Source organism: Oryza brachyantha, chromosome 8, assembly GCF_000231095.2.
Source record: "Oryza brachyantha chromosome 8, ObraRS2, whole genome shotgun sequence".
Classification (NCBI taxonomy): domain Eukaryota; kingdom Viridiplantae; phylum Streptophyta; class Magnoliopsida; order Poales; family Poaceae; genus Oryza; species Oryza brachyantha.
Genome location: NC_023170.2, coordinates 6,330,879 through 6,356,486, shown reverse-complemented (window position 1 = coordinate 6,356,486; position 25,608 = coordinate 6,330,879). Strand labels below are relative to the sequence as shown.

The window sequence follows — 25,608 nt, the reverse complement described above, 5'->3', positions numbered from 1 at the left end:
CAACATCTTTATTAATTTCTATTTGTACATTTTGAGTATTTAATGATTTAATTTTTGACCAATGTGTATGACCGATTTAAACTACAAGCAGCAGCATCGGCTAGCGCGGTAGTACTACTTTATCTCGATTCTCGCACGGTTCATGAGGAGTAAAAAAAAAAAGGAAAAGAGCAGCATTCGTTCGAGTGAGAAGCAATTTCCGGTGATTTTTCCTACGCGTATACGGCTACTGCACCATGAAGATTACGTTTTTTTTCTTCAACCTATTGTATTCTCCGTCTGCAATTTTTCTTGAAATCTTTTATCAAATTAGACATTGAAAAGTTTAATGGCATGATCAATTTCAGTATATGGCAGGTTCGGATAAGATTTGTTCGTATTTCCAGGGCAAAAAATTTCCACTAAGACAATATATTTCAGCTACTCAAGGAGGTTATTTGGTTGTGATGTATGGTTTTTGAACTTAGTATTCAACAGGACACTAATATTGATTATTGTGATGCCAGAGTGTTATTTGTTTGACCAAGAACGACATGTTTCATGCCAAGACCAAGCACATTGATATTAAACACAACTTTATTAGTGATATTGTTACTCAAAGGCAAGGTACTGTATGAAAGATACACATAGAAGACAATCCTACATATATACTCACGAAGTCATTTTCCAATACTAAGTCCAAGCATCGTCTAACCCAGTAGGTGTTCAAGGTGCTTACCTATCCTTGGGATTTTAGATACATTTTCTTCTGGCTCGTATTTATAAGGATTTAAATTGAACGAGAGGTTTGTTTCATTATGCATCAAATATACTAGTTCTAGTCTAATACTAGTGCTTAGAGGGTTTTTTCTCTTGACCGTTGAGGAGTTTTTCACGTTAAATCCTACATTTTGATCTATTATCCCTAAAACTTTATTTGTTTACATTAATTGGATTGGTTTGGAATTCATACTTACGCGTGCATGATGCATCCGTTCCTGTAATATATACTGTAATCATTGAAAAAAATTGGCTGCTCATAATTTCAAATTTCTAATTGTCTAATTTCGCAACCCAAGCAAGTAAGCAACCTCGTTGGACTCCAGACTTGTTGTGCGACTAACTGGGAGGCCAGATCCGTGGAAAATATGAACGAGCACATGCAAGGTTAACAACACAGTATGCATCTTGGGCTATCCATATTAGATAAGTACTGATACTTATCCTGAACTATCTTTACACGTACCACTACTACACAACCTAACAAATTTGACGGACTATCCATAATGGAACCTCAACAAACCGTCGCGCCCACACTTATCTGAGATGGGCCAAAATAGGAGCGGTCCTAGATGACTCTATTTGGTTTGGCCTGTCACTGATAACATGTGTCAGGCCCAAATTTACGCTCGACACGACTCATCCGTGAAGAGCTAAAATCAGCACCCGCCACCGATGATACTCATTCATGAAGGACCAAACTAAGGGTCTGTCACGGATGAGTGTTATCTGTGACGGGCCATAACTATGGTCCATCAAAGATAAGTCATCCGTGAAGGGCCAAAACTAGTGTTCGTCACGGATGAGTTATCCATGATGAGCCATAATTATGGCCCGTCAAAGATGACATGAAAGACATCCAGCTTTAGGATTGCTTAATCACAAACTGGTTTTGACTTTAAATATCACGCACGCACACCGCCTCTACCAGTACGCCACCCTTCCACAAGCACGCTGTCTATGCACAATCACGCCGCCCACTTGCACATGCGCCTCTACCCGTTCATGTGCTGCCACTCCACCTGCATGCGCACTAGCATCGTCAGGCAGAAGAAGAAGAGGAGGACATCGACACCAACATCGCCATGGGAAAGCGGAAGAAGAAGCAGTGGCTACCAGCGATGATGATTACCGGAGCTTTCGCTCTCCCACACACACCACAAACATGGATATTTCTGGTGAGCGAACTAGATCCACCCTCTTTTCTGATCCCGTTGCTCGAGGTTTTTTTCCATATAGTATGAGTCCTTTTGTTTTAGTCCTTGTTCCAAGATTTAATTTATTTAGGCAACCTGAATATCTTACTCCAATTTCAGTGCTGCATAAAGGAGTATTATTAGTTTTTTTCCCTTAGATACAAATTCTTGCAAAAAAAAGACGATATGTGTACTGCAGTTGATATATGTGTAGTGCAATGGTGCGGGTTGAAAGTGCATCTAGCCCCTAAAGCGGGTTTTGGATGATTAATGACAATCATAGTCAAAACATGTGTGCGCTAACTGTTTGTGATTCCAGAGAATAAAAGTGAAGTTTAACTTACGCTCTAATGCGAAAGGTTCAAGTTAAACTAGAAGTGACCCGTAAGATGAAAAGCGAACGGATTTGAAGCTTTGGAAAGACGTTTTTCTTTTTCGCTTTAAGTCATAGGAAAATCCGTACTATTAAGAGGAGTCACCTAGTCAACACATGCATCCATGAGTGATTAAGTGAGTGTTAGAGGCTAGGACAGAAATTTCCAGAGAGCCTGGACCGAACAGTCCAACCACTAGCAGCAGCCAGAACCCAAGTGTGGGCCGGACGGTTCGGCCCCTAAGGCCGGACGGTCCAGCCCATGTAACTTTATCCAACGGCTAGCTGACGTTTGACAACACTATATAATCCACCTCGGGATTCTAGCCATTGATGAGGCTTCCAATTCAAACTATAGGGTTCCTAGGCTGGTTCTAACCCTCTCCAAGCCTCCCCCACCAATCCCAACACCTCCTAGAGTGATTAAACAGAGAATTTAGCCTAGGTTGTGTTGAGAGGAATTAGTGAGTGACATTGAGAGTTCTTGAGCCTTCAAGAGAGTGATCAGGTGATCTTAAGTGACCAAATGGATGCATGTGGAGACGTGGAGGCCTATTACTCTTGGAGTTTTAGCTCCTAGACGGATAGGCGTCACCCGTGAGCCTCCAAGCATTGTGGATCGCCCGGGATCAAGTTTGTGAAGGTTGGCGTCTAACCTCCGTAAGGAAAAAGGCAAGTTCTCTAGTGGATTCTTGTGCTTCTTCTTAGAAGGTTATCGGGTAGAGCGAATTGCATCTTAGGGCTAGGCAAGAGGTTGATCTTGACCTTGGTGGTCGATCAAGGACTTGTTAGTGCCCAGGAGTGAATTCGGAGACCCGTGTCGATCTTGTGTGAAGAAGCCAAGAGAGAAAAAGGATCGAGAGAGATCCCGCTCAGTGGAGTGCCTCAACGGAGAGTAGGATCGAAGGATCCAAACTTCGGGTAAAAATCTCTCGTGTCCATATTTGTTCTTTCCTTGGTGTTTTTTGTTATTCCCGTGTTCTTCCTGAGTTCATTTTCAACACACATACACTACACGTTCACAGGAACTCCACCAAGAAAGAAGGACTGAAAAGTCCCCCCTTTCACTGACCGGACAGTCCGATGTTCATACCCGGACAGTCCGGTCAGAGGTCTCGGTTCAACCCGAGGACCCCGACCGGACAGTCCAGCCCCTGAGCTCGGATGGTCTGGCCCTACTAACCGCTACAATTCAAAAGATTTTTTTTTTCAGGTCGCCTATTCACCCCCTCTAGGCTATCTCCCTAGGACTTCACGGGTGGTTTCATATATATATATATATATATGTGTGTGTGTGTGTGTTTAAATAATGTATGGAGTGATATATATGTGTGTCGGGGTTGTGGGAATATATATATATATATATATATATATATATATATATATATATATATATATATATATATATATATATATATATATATATATATATATATATATTGCTTCATTCATTTATTTTTTTGAGAAAATCCACTGTGTGCCACTGAGTTTATCACCTTTCAACGATATGCCACTGAGTTTACCAAGTTCTACAATATGCCCTCTATTTTGCTGAATCTCTATGTCATACCCCTAACGGTAGCAGTTTGGCTGTTAGCCTCTATTAGAACTACAGAAAGGACGAATTTGCCCCCGTAACATTTGCTACTAGCATAGCTGCCGTTTGCCATCTGAGATTGTCATCTGTGACAGTGAGATGATGATAGTGCTAATAATCAACATTACATGTCAATTTTTATTTTAAATATAAAATTCTGAGAACTTGGAATATATTTTAAAATTTATATTTTAAATATTGAATTATGAGAATATATTTTGTAATTTATATTTTAAATATAGAATTTTGAGAGTATATTTGAAAATTTATATTTTTAAGATAAAATTCTAAGAATTGAGAATAGATTTTAAAATTTATATTTTAAATATAGAATTCTGAGAATATATTTTAAAATTTATATTTTAAAGATAAAATTCTGAGAACTAAGAATATTATTTAAAAATTTATATTTTAAATAAATTTCTGAGAATTGAGAATATATTTTCAAATTTATATTTTAACTATAAAATTATGAGAATATATTTTAAAATTTATATATTAAATATAAAAATATGAGAATATATTTTAAATATAAAATTCTGAGTAAACAATGTAAAATTTAAGAAAATGATGAGAATATATTTTAAATATAAATTATGTATAATAAGTCAATTGTATAGTTGCAACTGAACATAGTAAACATAGTAACAATAAGGTGCATAAAAGCACAGGAGATCTCAAAGCACAGAGTTAATTTCACATAATGGTGCAAAATATAGCAATGCATGTAGTGGTACAGAATCCAAGTTCAACATTACTAGACTTAAAAGTGGATCTTAAGTAGTTCAGAAGTTAAAAAACATTTTACATGACTAGAAACCACAGACAAGTACATTAAGCTATTAATTTCTTTTTGCTTCTAGTTGACATGGATAGACTAGTTGATGACAATTTCTTCTTGCTTCTAGTTGACATAGAAGAACTGTCTTGTGCTACCGTTTGGGGTTAGTCTTCCCCTTGGCTCTTCCCTTAGGAGATGTAGTGCTTGCTTCTGTTTTAGGAAAGGGGGCAGATAGCACTGGTGGTTGATTTGGTCCAGTTGAGATACATGAGAATTAGTTGATTGAAAGTTAGAATTGTTTAGTTGGAATATGCAAAACACAATGGCTACATGGAATGATATTAAAATGGAATTGAAGCATTTGTGGAGTGTACCTTACTGATGTCACATTTGCATGCACAGAAGCAATTAAATTGGAACTAGAGCTATCATGTGCATCTAATCTCTTCTTTTTGCTGCAAGGAAATAAAAAAAAATAAGTGCTAAGAAGTACTTGAAACTCAAAGTCAGGAAGTACAAGTTGGTACCTTGGTGGGCCATACAAAGATGCAGGTGATGAGGCATTGCCAACACAACTACTTGAAGCTGATGGTGTTGCTTTCTTTCTCTTTTGTCTAGGTCAATAGATTTCAGAATAATTATAGCAATGCAGTAAAAGTTGAATAGAAATAGAGGAAGGAAATACCTTTGTTTTGCTGAAAGAGCATATGCTTCCTTTGCATCTGGATCAGCTTCTTTGCATGTCTGCCATCTGTGACCAAAGTTGTGACAAATAGGATATTTTTAGCTCCCTGACCTACGTTTACTAGAGCCCTTCCCTTCAGCTCCACCCTTGCACCTTCTATTCCTAGGTCTCCTTAGTATTGGTGGATAAAGAAAGAAGTCATGTCTACTTGTTGGCCATTGAGACATCTCAGTAAGACCAGGGATGCGTGGCGCATATGCAGCTACAAACTTGGCTACACTATAACATTCATGCACAAATGAGTCTATATGCAAACCCCTCACCGACGTAATGAATGCCAACGCATGTATACATGGCTTTCCAGAAATGTTCGACTTGTGACTTGGGCCATTAATTGGGATAACCACATCACCAGTTTTACTTTTTTCAAAACACTTAAACATTGTCATCAAATCTTGATCACAACAAATTTTGCAAAGCTGATTCAAAGTGCTATGATTGTACTGTTGTTAATGACCGATTTTTGCAAATAGTCGTTACAAGTTGAAACACGGTTGAAGACCGAATCGGATAAGAAGGCTTGAATCGGCTAAAGGGAGGAAACTGGGTGCGTTGTGTTTGCAGCCGATAGAGTCCGGATCGGACAGGAGTAAGAGTCCGATTGGGCCCAAAGTTCGGAAATAGGTTCGGTATTTAACTGTGAGTCCGTGTAGATTAATTAGGAGTTATCTTGAAGTTTGTTTAGGATTCTGTTATTTAATTAGAGTCCAGATAATGTAAAAGTAGGTAGTATCAAATTCTTATCCGGTTAGGTTAGTTATTTCCCGAGGCTATAAATATAGGTGCCCGCGGTCCTTGTAAATTATCTCCAGATCAATCTAACTTGGCGCATCGCCTCAGCCCTTCAACTTGCTTGAGCTTTCGGCGTGGGGTTTGTCAGCTTCGCAATGTAAGTTCTAGTTCGTCAAAACCCGTCGATCAATTAAGACAGAACTGTCTCGGTTAAGTCTGATCTTCTGCTTGGTTGATCGGCGGGCTGAGATCTACTACTGCTTTGATCTACTTTAAGTTTGAAGTAGTATTAGTGCTTGTTCAAGTCTCTGTGAATTCAACCTGGTAATGTTGTTCCAGTTGGCCTAGTTCAGTCTCGGTTCAGTCCGATCAATCTGGTTTACTATGTCCGCGTTGCTGGATTGGGTTCGGGATTCGTAGAGGCTTATCGCTGGAGTTTTAGCCAACATTATCTTGAGTAATTCACTGATTATTTAGTTAAACTCACTAATCTTCATGTTTCTATGGTTATATCATGCGAAACTACGTACTGTCTCGGTTAGGTCTGATCTATGTACGTTTGGTATGATCTGTCCATAGAAGTTTGTCCGATCGGTTGAGTTTAATGGATTAATTGATGGATTACGTCGGTTTTCTATCTCGTTATTTGCATGCTACAATATTCCGCTAATATCATGTATGGTTGTGCCTAGATCTGTACTGTCTTGATTAGATTCGATCTTCTAGTCTGGTATAAGTATGCATATGTTGTTAGTCGTTATTGTTTCATATTAATAATTAGCATAGCACCCCAGTTTGTCTCTCATATCGGCTGTTGATCTCATGTGTGATGCTCTGCGATAGTCCGATCGACTGATTAATCTTAAGACTATCTCGGTTCGGTCCAATCTTTTAATATTAGTTGATTGATTAGGCTGCTCGGTGTTTATCCTACTTCTGACTCAGCCGATTAGGCATATTTATAATTGTTATAATAAAATTCCTGAGAAACCGATCATCTAGTCTATTGGCTAGGGTCCTGGGACGGTATCGGCTATTCGGCCGATAGCGATTTCAAGGTTAACTGTTTTCTGTGTTATATCTTGTTAGTTACAGGATCAAACTGACTGGCACGTCCAGTATTTTTAAGAATTAGGTCCTGCACTGCAATGGTCTAAGATTGATTCTCAGGCCTACGTGTGTGACCGTTGATCGTTGTTTTCAGCGTCAACAACTGTACAGTAACACTTTCATCAATCCCCCACGGATACTTCTCACAAATATCATGAACAAAATCTTTGAAATTAGTAGTGTCAGAGTCAATTGGCCATTCAAACACCTACTCACCGTCAAACCTACTGCCATTGCGCATAATTCTCATTGTGAGAATGAACATAGAATATGTATCCATTCTTCGGATCCACACATAACAAACGAAATAAGGCATCGAACACACAACTAAATAGTAATAATAAATAAACTAGCTGTAGTATCAAACTATTGCCATTATAAATTCTTGCATAATTTGTAACAATACTCTAATCACTGTATTAGAATATAGTTTTACTATAAAACCGATGTTATAGAAAATGTAGTAACATAAAGCTTTGCAAATGAGGAGTGGCCGATTCTCCATGGATGAAGCAGCAATTGCTATCGGCACTATGTCCTCCATGGAATCGTCAACGAGTGCCAACTCAAGCCCATTCGATGCTGGAGGCGGGGAAGAGGTCGGCATCGGCGCTGGAGGTGGGGAAGGGCCAGCCAGTGGCACTGGAGGGGGGAAGAGGCCGCCAAGTCCGCCGGCGGCGCTAGAGGCGGGGAAGGGTGTCACGCCCAGAAATTTCTCACACGGATTTCTAAACTTAATTGTGTATAAAAATCCCTGTCCAGGACCAGCTAGGGTACACAAATAGACAATGTTGATTACATAACCATCGTTCTTACAAACAACTGAAAATAACACTTATTCTAACGAAATTGTAGCGAAAAGGTAGGGTAGACTAGCTCCAGCGGGTATGGCTCCAGTCCACAGGCAACGCTTCGACGGCAGACTAGCTCACTCCTCAGAGTCACCTCCATCGGACTCAACTTCTAACTCTGAAGGGGGAAATTGAGCAAGGCTGAGTACAAACCACCGTACTCAACAAGCAGCATGGAAAAGAGAGCAATAAATGATGTATAGGGATCATCAAGGATAGACTACGGTTAGTTGCAATAAAGCAGCATTTAAATGAATAACAGAGATTAAATTGAATAAAATTAATTAAACAAATAAAAGATTGAATAAATAACAGTTGTAAAATACCACAACACTGTCCAACGTTACACCATGTTGCGACATGCCTAACCACTATTCAACGTTACACCACGTTGCAGTAGTTCCAAGTAAAAGCCAGTTTACCCAAGTCATTAAAGGTTCAACTAATCACAGTAAAGCTGAGAGTCCGCCTGTAACCGTGGGCACGGCTATTCGAATAGATTATACTCTGATCAAAGGTGTACTACTGTACCCACAAGACACGACTCCACTACACTTGAACGTGCACCGACATACCACCATGGCATACCGAAAAGGAGACCGTGATAGGACCCGTCACATAACCCTCCCTATTTAATCGCACCGCTCTTCAGTTTTCACCCCCTCCTTTACACCAAGTCGGGCAGTCCCCTCTTGTGCCTTGGTAGATCCGGAAGTAGCAGAGGCTTTCGTTACACCATGATTACCCGTCCATACTCCATCACGCCTACCCTTGCCTTGGTACATCAAATCGTTCAAAGCCATGCTTCAAATCCCACCTTACCCATTTAACATGTGGTTAGCACTAAATTACTTCCAGGGTTTCCTGTGAACCGGTCCTTAATTGCCATGGGTGCGACTCTCAAAACCATGCACCCACAGCCCACCATTATCAATATTTTAGTTAAAATTAACCCGTACCGGATAATGAATTACAATTAACAGCTATTCAGAACTAGTAATGATTAACTGTGATCCCATGAGCTACTTGTTCTAAGCATGGCTGAGCATTAACCTAGGCCTAACTCTAATCGAGTTATCCCTGGTTAACAAGAACAAAGTTAGATAAACAACGGCATAATAATAATGATTACCTGAAAAATAAATACAGTAAATACTTTATTTAAAACTGCATATTTGAATAAATAAAGCGGGGAATTTGCAATAATAGGTTCAATATGATTAAAGATGAGTGCCACTTGCCTTGCTCTGGTCCTTGGGATACTTCGGCGACGATCTCGAAATAAACCGGCGCTTCGACGGGGTCCGAATCTAAGCGACAAAGCACAAAAATAAATAAAACAGGCACAAACTCTACCAAAACAGTAAAAGAAAGTATTTTTAATGGATTCTTGACAATTTTATGAATCTAATGAAATTTGAACGGACTAAAACGGATACTAGATGAATTAGTTATGAATTTTAGAAGTTTTCTAGGTTTTTTAGCTAAACAGAAAAGTCCTAAATCAATTATTGCGCAATTAAATGGGGCGATGATGTCAGCGGAGGGGGAGGTGGCGCCGACAGGTGGGGGCCACTTGTCGGTGGGAGAGAGGGGAGACACGTGGATGACAGGTGGGTCTCGGGGAAGGAGAGCAGAAGGGGAGAGGGTGACAGGCGGGCCCGAGAAGGAGAGAGGGGAAAGGGGTGGCGACCGGCTGACGGGCCGGGCCCACTGGTCAGCGCGAGAGGGAGAGAGAGGGGAGTTGACCGGCTGACGCACGGGCCCCACTTGTCGGCCACACAGAACAGATAGGTGGGAGGAGACGACTTCGGCCGGACGGAGGGGTGAGGTGGCGACCGGCCGAACGGGCGTTGGGGCGGCGACGTACGACCAGGCGACGTCGGCGGAGGGCGGCAACGGCGAGGTGACTCGGCGGCGACGGCGAGGGGACGACGCCCGATGGCGAACAGGTGCACCGCGGCGATGCGAGGGGAACGCCGGCTGGCTCGGGGAGGCAACGACGATGAAGCGACGGGCGCAGCGGCACTCCGGCGATGACGGAGTGGCGTCGGCGACGGCGAGGCGGGGGCGACGGCGAGCGAAGGGGCGACGGCGACGTCCAAGGCACGCACGCGCGCGGCGGCGACGGCGGCCTCTGTGACATCCCGCGGAGAGGAAAAGAAGGGGAGAGGGGAGCGGCGACGGCTTACCGGCGATGGGAACGGCGGCGGCAAGTCAGCGAGACGGCGGGACGCGGGATGACGGCCGGCGGCGGGTTCAAGCGGCGTCGGCGGAGGAGATCGGGTGCGGCGGCGGCGGCGAGGTCGGGCGCGGCGGCGGCTTGAGCGACGGACGAAAGGTGGCGACGGCGTGCGGGAGAGGGGAATTTATAGGGGGAGGTGGCGCCGGCTAGGGCGGGCGGTCGTTGGAGACCGAGTCGGGCGCGAGGGGGAAGGCGGCGGCGCGGCTGACTCGGGCTCGGCCGGCGCAGGGAGGAGATACGGACTTCTGCGCGGGCAAAGGGAGCTGGGTCGAGGCAGTGGCTGGGGCCGGCCCAGGAGGGAAGAAGGAGGGGAGCGCGCGGAGGGAGGAGGGGATGGGCCGGCTCGGCTGGACCGGGCTGGGAAGGAGAGGAAAAAAAGAGAAAAGGGAAAAGAAAAAGAAAGGAGGAAAATTGGACTTCGGCCCAATTTGAGAAGGAAGGAAAAAAGAAAGAAAAAGGAGGGAAAAAGGAAAACCCCACTTTTCCCGAATTTTAAATTGAATTGTTTGGCAAAATTTTATACTTCTTCCAATTGAGTTTAAATCCAGTTAATCGATTTGCGAGCCACGATTTAATTAAATTAATTCCTTAGATGGATTTTTCCTGAATTAATTAAGCCAATTATTATTTACAATTTTTTCTTACGAATTTAGGCTTAGGATAAACTCCGGGTGTGACAAAGGGTTAGTCGGCGGCGCTGGAGGGGTGGAAGAGGCCACCGAGGTCACCGGCAGTGCTGGAGGCGGGGAAGGGCCAGCCGGCGGCGCTGGCCCCGCGGGGAGAGGCCGCGGAGCCAGCGAGCGACGGGGTCGGCGATGCAGCCGTCGGCGCCAGCGTTGAGGGCGGGGACGTGGCTGCTGGCGCTGGGGGCAGGGACGCAGCTGCTAGCGCCGGCGCTGGGGCCGGACTCGCAGGCGACGGTGCTAAGGATGCAGCCGGCGGCATGGTTGCTTGCGTGCTCTCCTCCCCCTCCTCCGTGGCTCAAATCCAATCGAGCTGCCTTCTTTCACCTCTGTGTGATATTATTTGAGTGAAGGGTATTTTTGGCATTTAAGAAAAGTAAACCCTAGAGATAACTAAAGTTTAACGGACTGTTACCTTAAGGGTATGACGTAGAGATTCAGCAAAATAGAGGACATATTATAGAACTTGACAAACTCAGTGCCATCTCAAATACCGAATTCCATGCACTTTATCGGCTAATGAGCATATCCACGTGGCGCAGCTTGAATCGTCCGATTATCCGAGCAAGTTAGCGTCGTCGTCCAATTATCCAGAACACGGCTCGTCTTCGGATCCTTCGCGGGCCTTCTTTCTGTGTCGAACCTGTCTTCTTTCCCTGCTGCGGCTGCCGCCTCGGCGTTGTCGGTGCCTACAATAAATTCACTTTAGCCATTCGGTATGATATTTCACCCAAAAAATATTAAACAAAACTAACTACAGTTTAATCACTTGACAGGGTCAATCACAGACCATCATTTTGCAAGAGCTCGCTGGGAGATTGTCGCTAAGGTAGCTAGCTAGCTACCAGCACAGTAGCATTTCTTGTAAGTGGATACATACATCATCGTATGGGATCTCTTTTTTCCTAAGTCTGATAATACTCCAAAATATGCTGAACTATATGTTTTTGATATTATGAATGCAATTGAAAATAGAATACGAGCTCTAAATAAACAGGAAATGTAAAATATAAATATTAATCCTTATATAGCAAAACAACTTTTAAAAAAGCTTGATGAACATAATCAATTAGTAAACATTTAACTATGCTCGCAATCTAATTGAAGAACATAAACATGTTCACTTTAGTATTAAAATCATTGGGGTAGTGAAAGATGATCTAATACAATATGAAATGCCACATAAAAAATACTTAGCAATTTTAATAGCTAGATAATCAAATTTAGAAAATTATAGGAGAGACATTATTGTTAAAAATAAAAAAATGATCGTTGCAGTTAAGACATAAGTTCATGGTTATAAGATAAAGAAATAGAGGTGATTTGAAAGATATATAATATTTCAATTATTACAATGGCATATGTATGTATGTAATAGACTGACCCATCTACATCTACGTACCGATCTACGTTGCGGTGCGGCAAAGCCGCGTGTTCTTTCTAGTATCAATGAAAGGTGACAAACTCAGTGGACAGTGGATTTTCTCTTATTTTTTTAGAGGGCATAGCTAGGAACATTGTGATGCTAGCCAATAAATCAAGATTTTTTGTTGTGTATTTCGCCATCCGTGAAGGGCCATAAAAAGAGCCCGTCACGGATAAGTCATCCGTGATGTGCCGGAACTCAAGGCCCGTCACGGATGACTCATCCGTGACGGGCCGTAATTTTAGCCCGTCAAAGATGAGCTTTTGTCATATTTTTAAAAAAATGTATTTAATCATCCGTGAAAGGCCATAATGTGTGTCCATCATATATGAGTCATCTGTGACAGGCCTTGAGAGGTTCGATAGTTATCTTTGACTAAGCCATAATATGTGCCCATCACCACGTTGAGACAGACCTAGCCCAACATATGAACTACACGACCCAACATCTGAACTACACGAGTTCCAATTAAGCCATGTTGTTAATGATGAGGATAATCATGGTGAATCTAGCAGATCGTCCATAACCACGGGCATGATTACTCAAATAGTTTTACTCTAATCAGAGGTGTACCGCTATACACATAACACATAGCCCTACAACACGTTACCGTCCAATGACATGCTACCACAACACATAGCCCCCGACTGTATGCTCAGATAAACATAGGTAAACATGGAGTGTCATCAGAGCTCTTCCAAAAATGGATGATTTTTATGTGCATCGTATAGATAAAATTAATAGGTGTAGCCTCCGATTTTATTCTCAAATGGAGACAACTAAACGTAAAATATAATAAGACTTGCTATGCTAGGTATCTCCGAAAAGCTGGAGTAACTTGACCTGAGTGGTCTCCACCTGTGTTCTCTTGGCCCGAGCGATATTTATGGACACAATCAATTAAATAATTAGTAGATTATTTCGCCTAAAATGCATGAGTATTTTCTTAGCCGAGTGCAATAACACTTCAAGTTTTCACTTAGGCTTGGTACATAGCACATGACATATTCCGCATAGGGTGTATCCATCCAATACCTGCATCCTCAATATGGGATCAATGGTTGACACTTCGTACTGTTTGTACCCAAATTAGAAAAAACAATATACAATTCCTCTACTTTTACCGTTATGACAAACCAGAAATTTGTAGTGAATTCTGAAATACTTGGTCAAAAGGCTCATCACTGTGTAGAATTGAAACACAAGAACCGAGACTATCTGAGAGGGTGAATGAAAGAAATACCAAAAAACCATATCTTTATAGTGAAATTAAAAAGGACCATCTAACTGGAGGATGAAGTCATCGCCATTGCCTCGCCACGAAAAACACAACACCAAAAAACCAAATCTTTTAATCGATCTCTTTTTTAAGTTAATGTGGCAGGATCGATCTCATATCTTTTTTCTCTTTTTTCCCTATTGGCTAATGGAGTATATTAATGATAATCCAATGGTCCAAATTAATCTGCCGACTACTAATTCATCCAGATTTCGATCAACACAAGATTATACTCTTTTTCACATTATTCGACGAACTCTATGCGTTCAGTGTCAGATTGTTTATTTGAGGAACAAATTAAAAGTTGAATGTTCGAACCTCCTATTATTTATGACCGAAAAATATCCTATTTGAACAGTGGCATATTACACTGCCCTCTTGCTGCTTGCTCCCGTCCGAATCCTGCTTTCGTGTGCCATCGTGCCCATGTGCCTGCTGCAGCCATAGGTCGTCCATGCGAATTTGCAATTAGTGCAAAGTTCTCTTCTATAGATCGCGGCTGTTCGTGTGAGCCAAAAACGTCATCGTGCGAATATGGTATTTATGCGCAATTCCGTTGTCTTGTTCTATCAGCAGCTGTTGTCAGTCGTCGCTGGACGTTTTGCCTTCATCATCGAGGTTCGTACGACGGACAACCGTGAACTGTGTTTTCGGCAACCGTTAACAGGTTATCTCATCGTTAGGGTAATGTCTCATTTCCCTCTTTTTTTTCCTTTCGTTCGATGGTGGATGTGCTCGTGATCGTGTGCGCGATCCTAGCAACAAGACTGTCCAACCGGACCGGGTTACGATGATGCATGAGATCGTGGCCGTCCAAGAGCCTAAGATCAGCCGAGCGTGAGCGCCGCTCGTGTTGCCTTGGATCGGGCACAAGTCCCAGATCGTGGAAGAAAAGAAGGAAAACGGCAGCTTTCCAGCTTTAAATAGCTGATGGTTTCTCTCCAACCATCGCTCAGCCTGAGATTGGCAGTTAATTCATTCGCCGAGCGTGCCCAATGGTCTTATTAGAGCAAGGCTAATAATATAGCCAACAAACTGGCTATAAAACTACTTATAGTCTTCTCTTATGTAGGACCCACATGTCATTCTCACGGAATTTAATTTCTGAGGTCCTATGTCCAAGCTGGCTATAAGCTAACAGCCTGTTTACACTCTATCTCATCCCCTCTCTCCTCCATATAAGTATATAGTCAGCTTATAGCCTGCTATTATACTTGCTCTTAGGCCATCATTAATGTAAGTTTCATGGACACGATTATCTAGAATGACATGTCATCTAAAAAGTTTAAAACTAGGATAAAACATCCCTCTCAATGCATAGTTTCATCTATTGTTTTCTAGGTTACATGCAGCTAGGTAACAGTGCATATAGAAGATTTCATCTCTATAAAACTCATTTTATCTCTCTTCATTAATACTTGCCATATCATCAAAAATATCTACATGACATCCTATTTATTGCCCATAAAATTTCCATTGAGATTGGCCTTAGATTCATTAATAAAAACAATGGAGTAATGGACTGTCAAAAAGACTCCTCTTCATAGCACAAACCAAAACTCGCATAAACGTGATTATAACGTCAAACTGAATATAACTTCTGTACAACGGGGGCAAAAGCTAGCAGAGAGAAGAAAAGGAGTATACAAAAGATACACCAAAAAACAGGAAAATAAAATGGCGTATCTAATAGCAGCTCACTCATGACATGGGAATTACCGGTGCGTAGAGCACTCCGTGAGCACATCAGTATGACAAATCGACAATGCAACAGATCTTCACAGGACACACTGAATAATAACTCGGTACGACCAACTGCACAAACCTGCCCATGAAAAAACACCATACTGGAGTACGCCAGCTGGAGGGGCACCATTTTCACATTATAACACAACGGCTCCTTTCTTCAGCTGGAGGGGCACCATTTTGCTGATATCTGCCTGCGTCTGATGGATTGTAGGTGAACTGGCTTGTGTCCAGACCATACTGCATTATAAATATTAGTGTTTAGTTAGTGGAGACAGTCCATATGTATGATAATGATTAGTGCTGTTGCAGCCAGTCCATGATGCACGTACCTTCTCACGCATCCTCTGGCTCCATGCATCGTTTCTGCTTGCACGTTGCTCAAGGGTTGCAACGGGAACACCAGTAGCAGGAGCATTTTGTGAATGAATTAGTGGTTGCCGGATGCTAGTGCTTCTAGAAGTTGCAAGGATCTCATCATCACTGTCATATTCAGCGGGTTTGTTCATTGCCCTGACAACCAGTGCTAAAAGGAAAAGCAATACCTGCAGAGGTCAATATTACATAACTTATATCAATCCGTACTAGATTAGCTGTCCAAGAAAACAAAAGCACTTCTCAATAAAAATCCAGAACTAAATCATCAGCAAATTACAGCCAATCTAATTCCAAGGGATAGGTATGGGCTCACCTGTGGGTACTTCTCAACCCACTCTAGTTTAACTTAAATAAACAGCTGGTTGCCGGCTTACCCTGTTTGTTGCGTGCACAGGACCACCAGGATATATTGCCTCTCATTTTCTATGGACAGGACATATGGACTGTGGGCTTCTTACTCTGTCATGAGCTATGACCTCTAGACTGAGTGATAAAGAGATGCCAAGGACAGGGTTAACAGAAAGAGCACCATCGTGTCCCTCACATGGAGTGGTGTGACACATCCCTAATCAGCGTGGAGTTTGTGAATCTATCAGCTACAGCAGTGACAGGTTAACTGAAACTTATGCTCATTTATATTTGTATAAAGGCAAATCTTTTTCTATGACTAGTAAGTTTTGAAATAATTTACATCTATTCCTAAATTCGAGATGTACCTTCTAATTTTTTTCTTCAATTACTTCTTTTGTATAAAACAGGAGGCCAGAAAGTCATCAGGACTTCAAACAAGTACTACCTCCGTTTCATATTGTAAGACATTCTAGCCTTGCCTAAATTTATCAATTGATGAATATATAATTTATATATGTCTAGATTCATTAGCATCCATATAAATCTACACAAGGCTAGAAAGTCTTACATTATGAAACGGAGGGAGTATGTTCTTTGATCATATTGCACTATCTTTTTAATTGTTTTGCTTTAAGTAGAATAATGATTTTTGTTGGAAAGACTCCAGGGTGATTGCTAAGAATGTTAAGTTTCATTTGGAACACATGAATTTGTCAAGGAACAATTAACTGCCTCCAGAAATAGGAAAGAAAATCCTGGCTTGGTACAGCTTGTCTAACCTAGCAAAACTAAACCAGAACGTCTATTCTATATAACTAAGCAAGCAAGGGAAGCAGCTTTGTTCTATGAGCTTTCTCTGGAAATGTCAAGGGCGTGAACGCCCAAAACGGCGGGACCTCGGCTACGTAACTCGTAGCCTCGGCCGGTAGCGGCATCGGGGTTTCTGCCCGGCTGCCCGATGATGAAAGGGGAGGGAGTAAAAGTATTATTTCTTGCTTAATCCTCAAGAGTACCGATTACATCTTATATATAGGCACGCAGCCCAAATAACTAAGGAAATAGACTAACTAACTAAGGAAACAAACTCCCTGAATATCTAAGGAAATAAACTAACTAAGGAAACCAACTCCCTGAATCTAGCTTTCCATGCATGCTAAGTGCATGCCTAAACGCACGCCCTATCTTGGGCCCCTGATTGGCGCCTATAATGGCGGCCCCACATGACATCTCTCCCCCCCTCGACGAGCAGCTCGTCCTCGAGCTAGAAGTGTGGATATCGATCCATGAAGCTTTCAGCGTCTTCCCGTAGCAGAGGCAGCCGGTTCACCTTTCCAGTGGACCAGAAGTTGGACACCACGTGCTAAGCGCAAACGAGTGACATGCTCTGGCTCTAGAACAGCAGCACCGTGGTGGATCGGTGGAAGCGCCGGGGGTGCGTTTGGCAGTGTGCCGATGAACCGCTTCAGAAGGCCGACGTGGAAGACGTCATGTAGCCAGGCCCGGGGTGGCAACTCGAGGCGGTATGCGACGTCGTTGACGACAGCAGCGACGTGGTATGGTCCGTAGAAGCAGGGCTTGAGTTTGCTCGAGGTTGGAGCCTAGAAGGAAGCCGTGGCACGTTGTCGAAGGCGGAGCCACACCCAATCACCAACGGCGAAGCGAAGTTCCCTGTGGTTCTTGTCGAAGTGGCGCTTGTACACAGACTGGGCCTGCTCCAGGCGATAACGAATATCAGCGAGGAATTCATCCCGCTCCTCCATGTTCTTGGCGACCGCCGCAACCCTCGTTTCGCCAGGTTCATAGGAGCGAATGGAAGGTAGGTCACGACCGTAGACGATTCGGAATGGAGTGTCGCATAGGGCAGTCTGGAATGCCGTGTTGTAGACGTACTCCGCCCAAGGTAGCCAGCGCAGCCATTGTCGAGGGCCTATCACCAGTGAGGCAGCGGAGGTACATGACGATCACCTTGTTGGTCGCCTCCGTCTGTCCATCTGACTGGGGATGGAACGCGGTCGTCATGTGCAGTTTGGCGCCCGTGAGCCGCATGAGCTCCTGCCAGAAGATGGAGGTGAAGACTGGGTCCCGGTCTAAGACAATGGACTAGGGCACGCCATGGAGGCGTACGATCTCGGCGAAGAATGCCTGGGCCACTGACTCCGTCGTGTACGGGTGCGCGAGGGGAATGAAGTGACAATATTTACTGAAGCGATCCACCACCGTAAGGATGACAGATTTGCCACCAACGCGTGGAAGTGCCTCGATGAAATCCAGCCCAACGTCCGCCCAGACTGCCGAGGAAATTGGAAGAGGCAGCAGTAGTCCGGCCGGGTGCAAGTGCTTAGACTTGTACCGTTGACAAGTGGCGCAGGTGCAAATGAAGTCCTGGACGGCCCGGCAGAGCTAGGGCAAATGGAAATCACGACGCACCCTGTGTAGAGTGCGTTGCACACCCTCGTGACCATCCTCATGGACGGCGGTGATCAGCTCTTGGAGGGGTGACGCCGCAGGGACGTACAGGCGGCCAACGAACGCCACGAGGCCGTCGATGATGGACCATGGTGTGGCACGCTGTCCTGCTGCGATCGATTCACCCAGTGCCACCAAGGCCGGGTCGGTGGAGTTGGCGTGGCGTAGCCAGTCGATGAAGTCAAACCGCGGCCTGGACATGGCGAGGACGACAATCTCCTCGGTGTCATGGCGGGACAGGGCGTCGGCCACATTGTTGGTGGCACCCGCCTTATACTCGACCGAGAAGTCGAACCCGAGAAGTTTGCCCACCCAGTGGTGCTGCGGAATGGTAGCCAGGCGCTGGTCGAGCAAAAATTTAGACTGAAATGATCAGTACGTACCAGGAAACGATGGCCCCATAGGTATGGTCTCCAATGACGGTCGGCGAGAACGAAGCCAATAAGTTCGCGCTCGTAGGCCGCCAACGATCTGTGGCGTGGTGCGACCGGTCGGCTAAAGAAGGCCACCGGGTGCTGCCCTTGCAAGAGGACGGCGTCGAACCCATGTAGAAGCATCACACTCCACAAGGAAGGGTTGGGCAAAGTCGGGTAGCGCAAGAACGGGTGCCGTAGTGACGGCGGTCTTGAGTGCGTGAATGCCGCCACGGCCTCGTCGGACCAGGAGAAACCCTCCTTGCGTAGAAGGGCGGTGAGGGGCGCGGGTATCGAGCCGAACTCCTTAACGAACTTGTGGTAGTAGCTAGCGAGGCTGAGGAAGCCACGCACCAGGCGTGGGGACCACGGGACCGGCCAGTCCGCGACGGCCTATATCTTGGTCAGGTCCATGGCGACGCCCGATGCGGAGATGATGTGGCTGAGGTAGGAGACGGAGTTGGCACCGAACTCGCACTTGGATCGCTTGACGAAGAGGCGGTGCTGGTGTAGAACGTCGAGGACGGCGCGGACGTGACGTAGGTGATCAGTCCACGTGGTGCTGTAGATCAGGATGTCGTCGAAGAAGACGAGGACGAACCACCGGAGGAACGGCCGCAGGATGTCGTTCATGAGCGCCTAGAAACGTTGCCAGGGCGTTGCACAAATTGAATGGCATCACCAGGAACTCGTAGAGGCCATCGTGTGCGAAAAGCAGTCTTGTGAACATCTTCGGGTCGCATCCGGACTTGATGATAGCCCGAGCGAAGATCCAGCTTGGTGAAGAAGCGGGCGCCGTGGAGCTCGTCAAGCAGCTCGTCAACCACCGGAATTGGGTACGCGTCCTTGACCATGAGGGCGTTCAATGCGCGATAGTCGACACAAAAGCGCCAGCTGCCATCTGCCTTCCGCACGAGCAGTACGGGCGAGGAGAAGGCCGAGGAGCTCCAACGAATAATGTCGTGTTCCAGCATCGCGGCTCACTGTCGTTCCAGCTCGTCCTTGTGCGCGGCAGGGTAACGGTAGGGGCGGACCACCACCGGTGTTGACCCTAGGAGAAGCGTGATGCCGTGGTATGCCCTTCGGCTCGACAAAGACCGGGGCGAACTCGTCCAGGAGAGCCGGTAGAAGGTTGGAGCCGGTGCATACCCGGATGGCTGGACTGGGCGGGCCGGCCTGGCCGTGCCAGCACACCTGGTGGTCCCCGCGCCAGAAAGACATGGTGAGGGTGCCGAAGTCCCAGAGGATGGGCCCTAGGGACGCAAGCCACTGTGTGGCCAGGACCACATCATAGCCAGCGAGTGGTCCGCGGTGAACGACTCGCCGTTGGTGCTGAACGGTGCGCCGCAGTACACGCCCGGGCATGGGACGTGGTCGCCATTAGCCACCGTAACCTGCAGGGGCTTCCCGGACCAGAGCTGCAGCGAGGTGCGGGTGGCCGCCTCCTCCGCTACAAAGTTGTGGGTGGAGCCGGAGTCCAGGAGAACGAGGAGGGAGACACCTCCTAAGTTGATGGAGACCTGCATCGTCTCACTGGTGCAGATGCCGGTGATGGCATGGACCGAGATGTGCGGTTCGTCAGTAGCGGGCGCGTCTGCCACGGGATCCTCCTCGTCATCCTCGCATGCCAAGTCGAGAAGGAAGATGCGTTGGCAGACACGATTGTGTCCGCGGCCGAATTTTTCATTGCAGTTGAAGCAGAGGCCCAGGCGGCGGCGTTCCTCCATCTCGGCCTTGGAAAGGCACCGAATTTGACGCTCTTCGTGCGTTGCTGGGGCCTGCTGGGACGCGGCCGGCGGAGTGAGCGCAGGGAAGGCGGGGTGTGACGGGGGCGTCGGCAGGAGGCCCTTGTGCTGGTGGCGAGGCTGGGACGCGGAGGCCCCTGCGCACTGATCGCGCAGTTCCAACTTGCGCGCGAGACTCATGGCAAGGGCGAGAGTCTGCGGGTTGTGGATCTCGACGTCGAGGCTGAGGGGCGGTTGCAGACCGGCGGTGAAGAGCTGTACTTTCTGGGCCTCTGTGAGTGTACCGGCGCGGGGCAGTAGAGCTTCAAACCGGTCTTGGTACTCGACGACCGAACCTGTGCGCCGGCATGCTGCCAGTTCACCGAGCGGGTTGGAGTGCAGAGGTGGTCCGAAGCGGGTGTTGAGGAGCTCGGTGAAGAACCGCCACGATGGTGTGCCTTCGTCTCGCTGGATCTGCATGTACCATAGTTCGGCGCCTGCCTCAAGGTTGTAGGAAGCCATCCATACCTTTTCCTCCTCGGCGATGCGTTGTTGGTGGAAGTAGGATTCGCACCGATTGTGAACGCCAGGGGATTGGATTTGCCATCAAACTTGGGAAAGTCCATCTTCTAGAAACGTAGCGGCCGGTCATGGTGGTGTTCGCCCGAGTACGGTCCTCGTGGAGCGGATGATGAAGAGTCAGTGGTGCGTTGCTCGAGCGTCGTGATCTTGGCGTGCAGGTTCTCGACGGTCGCGGTTAACTTGGTGATGAGGTCCGCGAGGTGAGCCGGTGTCGGGTCCGCCATCGGTGATGAGACGGACAACGATGGAGAGGATAGGGGAGCAGTGGCCAGTGGGCGACGGCGGCGCGGTGGGCGGCGGCGACGGCGTAGTGGGCGGCGGCGGCAGCGCAGTGGGCGGCGGCAGTGGAGTTGAGGCGGATCGGCTGGAACGTGATACCAAGTTGTCAAGGGCGTCAATGCCCAAAACGGCGGGACCTCGGCTACGTAACTCGTAGCCTCGGCCGGTAGCGGCGTCGGGGTTTTTGCCCGGCTGCCCGATGATGAAAGGGGAGGGAGTAAAAGTATTATTTCTTGCTTAATCCTCAAGAGTACCGATTACATCTTATATATAGGCACGCAGCCCAAATAACTAAGGAAATAGAGTAACTAACTAAGGAAACAAACTCCCTGAATATCCAAGGAAATAAACTAAGTAAACCAACTCCGTGAATCTAGCTTTCCATGCATGTTGAGTGCATGCCTAAACGCACGCCCTATCTTGGCCCCTGATCGGTGCCTATAATGGCGGCCCCACATGACAGGAAATTACATTAGTATGCAGCTATGTAGGCCTAATTAATTTAATACCTTCATAATAGGCATAGCTGGATAAAAAGGAATCAAGATTACATCAACAACGAATGAAGAAATGATCGGGCCATCTGCAGCAACTCCCAGTGACCAGTCAGAGATAAGTTATGGGACCATGCTACACGTCCACATGGCCATATGAACACATGTATAGAAGTTGATGCTGATGCCATTAGCAAACCATGGCTTAATCTGCAGCGTCATGGGAGAACCAACGCGGTTCGATGGCTCAAAAAGAACTTTCGAGCACAACCAAGCTAAATCAGCTGGCAAGTCAGCTCTTTTTCTGCATACCCAATGCTAGTTCATATTGAGCAAGCCTACGCAAAGGCTAGCAGAGAACCATATCAACCCCTAATAGATGCTGCCTTTATTATTCCACCAAAGGTCACCAGTTCATTGGGAACCTAAATTAGGAATGCAGGACATGACACAAAACAAGCCCAGCATTGATGCTCTGGGTCAGTGACCCAATTAGAATGTTTGAATGTAACTCTTGTCTATCCAAGCAACGATCCAGATCATTTGCGGCCCATTGTGTGTGGCTGTACACAAAAATGTCTAGTGCAATTGGAGAACTTACGGTCGAGAAAACAATTTGACTTTGTTCTTACCTCGAAAACAACACTGCCAAGAGCAACCCATCTTGCAATCTCCCAGTTATCCTTGAGAAAGTCATACATTACATCAAAGTTCTCTGTCTTGTCCACTGGAATTACCTGCACAGAAGTTACAAGCAAAGTGAACAAGAAAAGGACAACTCAATGATTTAGTTTATTATTCTAAAACTAGCAGAAAACAAGAGCCTCACGTCTTTCCAGCTATGGTCGAAGAATATGAATGCAGCAGCTCCAGCTTCAACAAGTATCAACAATATTACCAAGAAAGCGTACTTCTAGAGTTAAAGAAAACAATTTTACTACATTACCATTAGGGATCACAGTAAACATAAGTCACTGAGATATAAATCTTTTTCTCATTTACCTTTTTCAAAGAACTACTTGCAGTCAAATATAAGCTGCTTTACAAATTGAAAATCAACAGCCTGCAAGCTAATATTGTGATTGCTTATTTCTATGACAATATATTGATTGCTTATTTCTATGAGAATATCTTGTTGAAACCGACACAAGTTTTATGTTGTTCAAGTACATTCTGTATTCAATCAAGCAAAACATATTTCATGTGGCCATTTTAAACATCATTGATGTATCAATATTAAAACAGGATTAATCCATTAGCTACTTAGAGTTAAGTCTCTCCTTGTATACAAGGATGGATCTTGACTTTATTTCAGGAAGGAATGAATCAATATTATTCTGATTCCTTCCCCATATGTTCTTCTCCTCAATCTAAATTCCCTGCGCCCCTAGCAGCTGACTCCACCCGGCTATCCTCCCATATGTGGTTATCACGATATGGCCTTGCGTCATTACATCAGTCATGTTTTAATGCAACTGTACGAGTCTGACTAACAGTAAATCAATGCTCATGGTAAAATTGTCAATATTGTTTAATGATGTATGCCAATTCAACATTGGATCGAAACTTTTAGTGGGGAATCTTTTTTCTCTGCGCAAAAAGATGGCTGTGTGCGTGCAGTTTTAAAAGAGTAGTAGTGATGACTTAAAACAACACTATAAGGATACACAACACAAGCAGCAGGTGTTCCTTGTCGCAGCTCCAATGCAGCCAAACAGAGAGATCACAAAGATAATTGCACCAACACCAATGAACAAATAGATGAACCTGCATGGAAGAGATGAATTCTACTAAACCCATTAACACCCGTAGTATAATGCAAAACTTACTATTATTGCAGAATCTGAAAAACAAAAATTCAAAGTGACTACAGAACTTCTAACAAAATACTCTTCAAGAAAGAGATGGATCAGTTTGGCTCATAATCTACCATAAATTTATCACATTAGAGTATAAATCCTCGAGATCACAAAATTTGTTACTTATCCTTTCCAAATGTACAAAACTCGTTAACTATCCGTTTCAAAGGTATTCAGAGGTACAGTTCACCTAATCGTAGATATCCCTTCATGAAACAAAGCTTCTGATTTAGACAGTAGAAATCATTGAGACCACAAGATTTGTTAATTATCTGTTCGAAAGGTACAAAATTTGTTAATTATCCTTTCCAAAGGTAATCATAGGTACAGTTCAACTAATGGTAACCATCCCTTCAATAAACAGAGCTTCTGACTTGGACAGATCGTCGAAATTTGTTAATCCAAATTGTTTGAAATGATAAACAATCACGTTCAGCCAAGCGCATCAAGTCAAACCATGTTAATGGATGTACAATACTGAATTCCTCGTACCATGCTTTAGGGAGCTTGTCGAAGAAACTGCCACCGTCACCTAGGGCAACGGCCGTGAGCATGGGGCGGCCGAACATAAGCAACTCAGCAGGCGGCGCGGGCGACGGCGGTGCCCCGCCGCCGCCGCCGCCAGAAATCCTCATCCATTCGACGAGTAGGTAAATCCCGTAGCCGACCATGGCGAGCCCCGCGACCGTGAGGACAAAGTTGAGCAGCTTCAGTAGGCATTCGAAGAAGCCCCGACACGCCATCACGAATCTAATCAAGACAGCAGATACAATCTGACAAAAGAAAACAACGCCACCACGAATCAATCAGATCGAAATTGAACCCTAATCGCGCAGAATTTTGATTGGGAAGAGAGGGGGGGAGGGGATCGGGGAAGAGAGAGGGGACCGAATTGTACGTCGCTAAGGGGAAGAGGGAGGGGGAGGGGGGGGGGGAGAGGCGCCGGATTGTAGTGATCCAAGGGGCGACGAGGATGAGGGTGGATGCTCACCGGCGAGCGGCGGCGCCGCTGCTGGCGGGATGGAGATCGGCGCAGGCGGCGGGCGAGGAGACGGGCGTCGAGGCCGAGGGGGGGTTGGACGCGGACGTCGTGATCGATTTGGGCGCAAGGGGGTCGGACCGAATTAAGCTTGGATTTTCCTTTTTCGATGAGATTTTTGTTTGGAATTTAGGGCTCCTTCGTAACAAATAAATTTTATAGGAATTTTAAATATTGCTACCTCTATTTCATAATATAAGAGGTTTGACTTTTTTTCAATATTTGACCATTTATCTTATTCAAAAATTTAGTATAAATATAAAAAATGACAAGCTGTGCTTAATATTCTTTTGATAATAAAGTAAGTCACAAGCAAAATAAATGATATTTCCATAATTTTTTAAATAAGACAAATGGTCAAACAACAAAAAGTTAAACTTCTTATATTATGAAACGGAGAGAGTACATTCCTATGAAAAAATTTCTATATGGCCCTTTGGAACAAAATGGCTATTTAGCAAATATTTGTGCAGATGGTTTCCCGCGAACACTGGTTATTT

At 45.2% G+C, this 25,608-nt stretch overlaps 1 protein-coding gene across 1 annotated transcript; it reads right to left on the bottom strand.

Moving 5' to 3' along the window:
- Nucleotides 1-15,241: 15,241 nt before the first annotated feature.
- LOC102711552 (tobamovirus multiplication protein 2A) lies at nucleotides 15,242-25,168 on the bottom strand. The gene is made up of 7 exons (XM_006659204.3): nucleotides 25,061-25,168; nucleotides 24,562-24,842; nucleotides 23,878-23,977; nucleotides 23,040-23,120; nucleotides 22,843-22,947; nucleotides 15,856-16,068; nucleotides 15,242-15,763 (listed from the first exon to the last, which is right to left on the bottom strand). Exons 2-7 carry the CDS (start codon nucleotides 24,810-24,812, stop codon nucleotides 15,656-15,658), a joined length of 858 nt encoding a protein of 285 aa, XP_006659267.2. The 5' UTR covers nucleotides 24,813-24,842; nucleotides 25,061-25,168; the 3' UTR covers nucleotides 15,242-15,655.
- Between the last annotated feature and the right edge of the window lie 440 nt (nucleotides 25,169-25,608).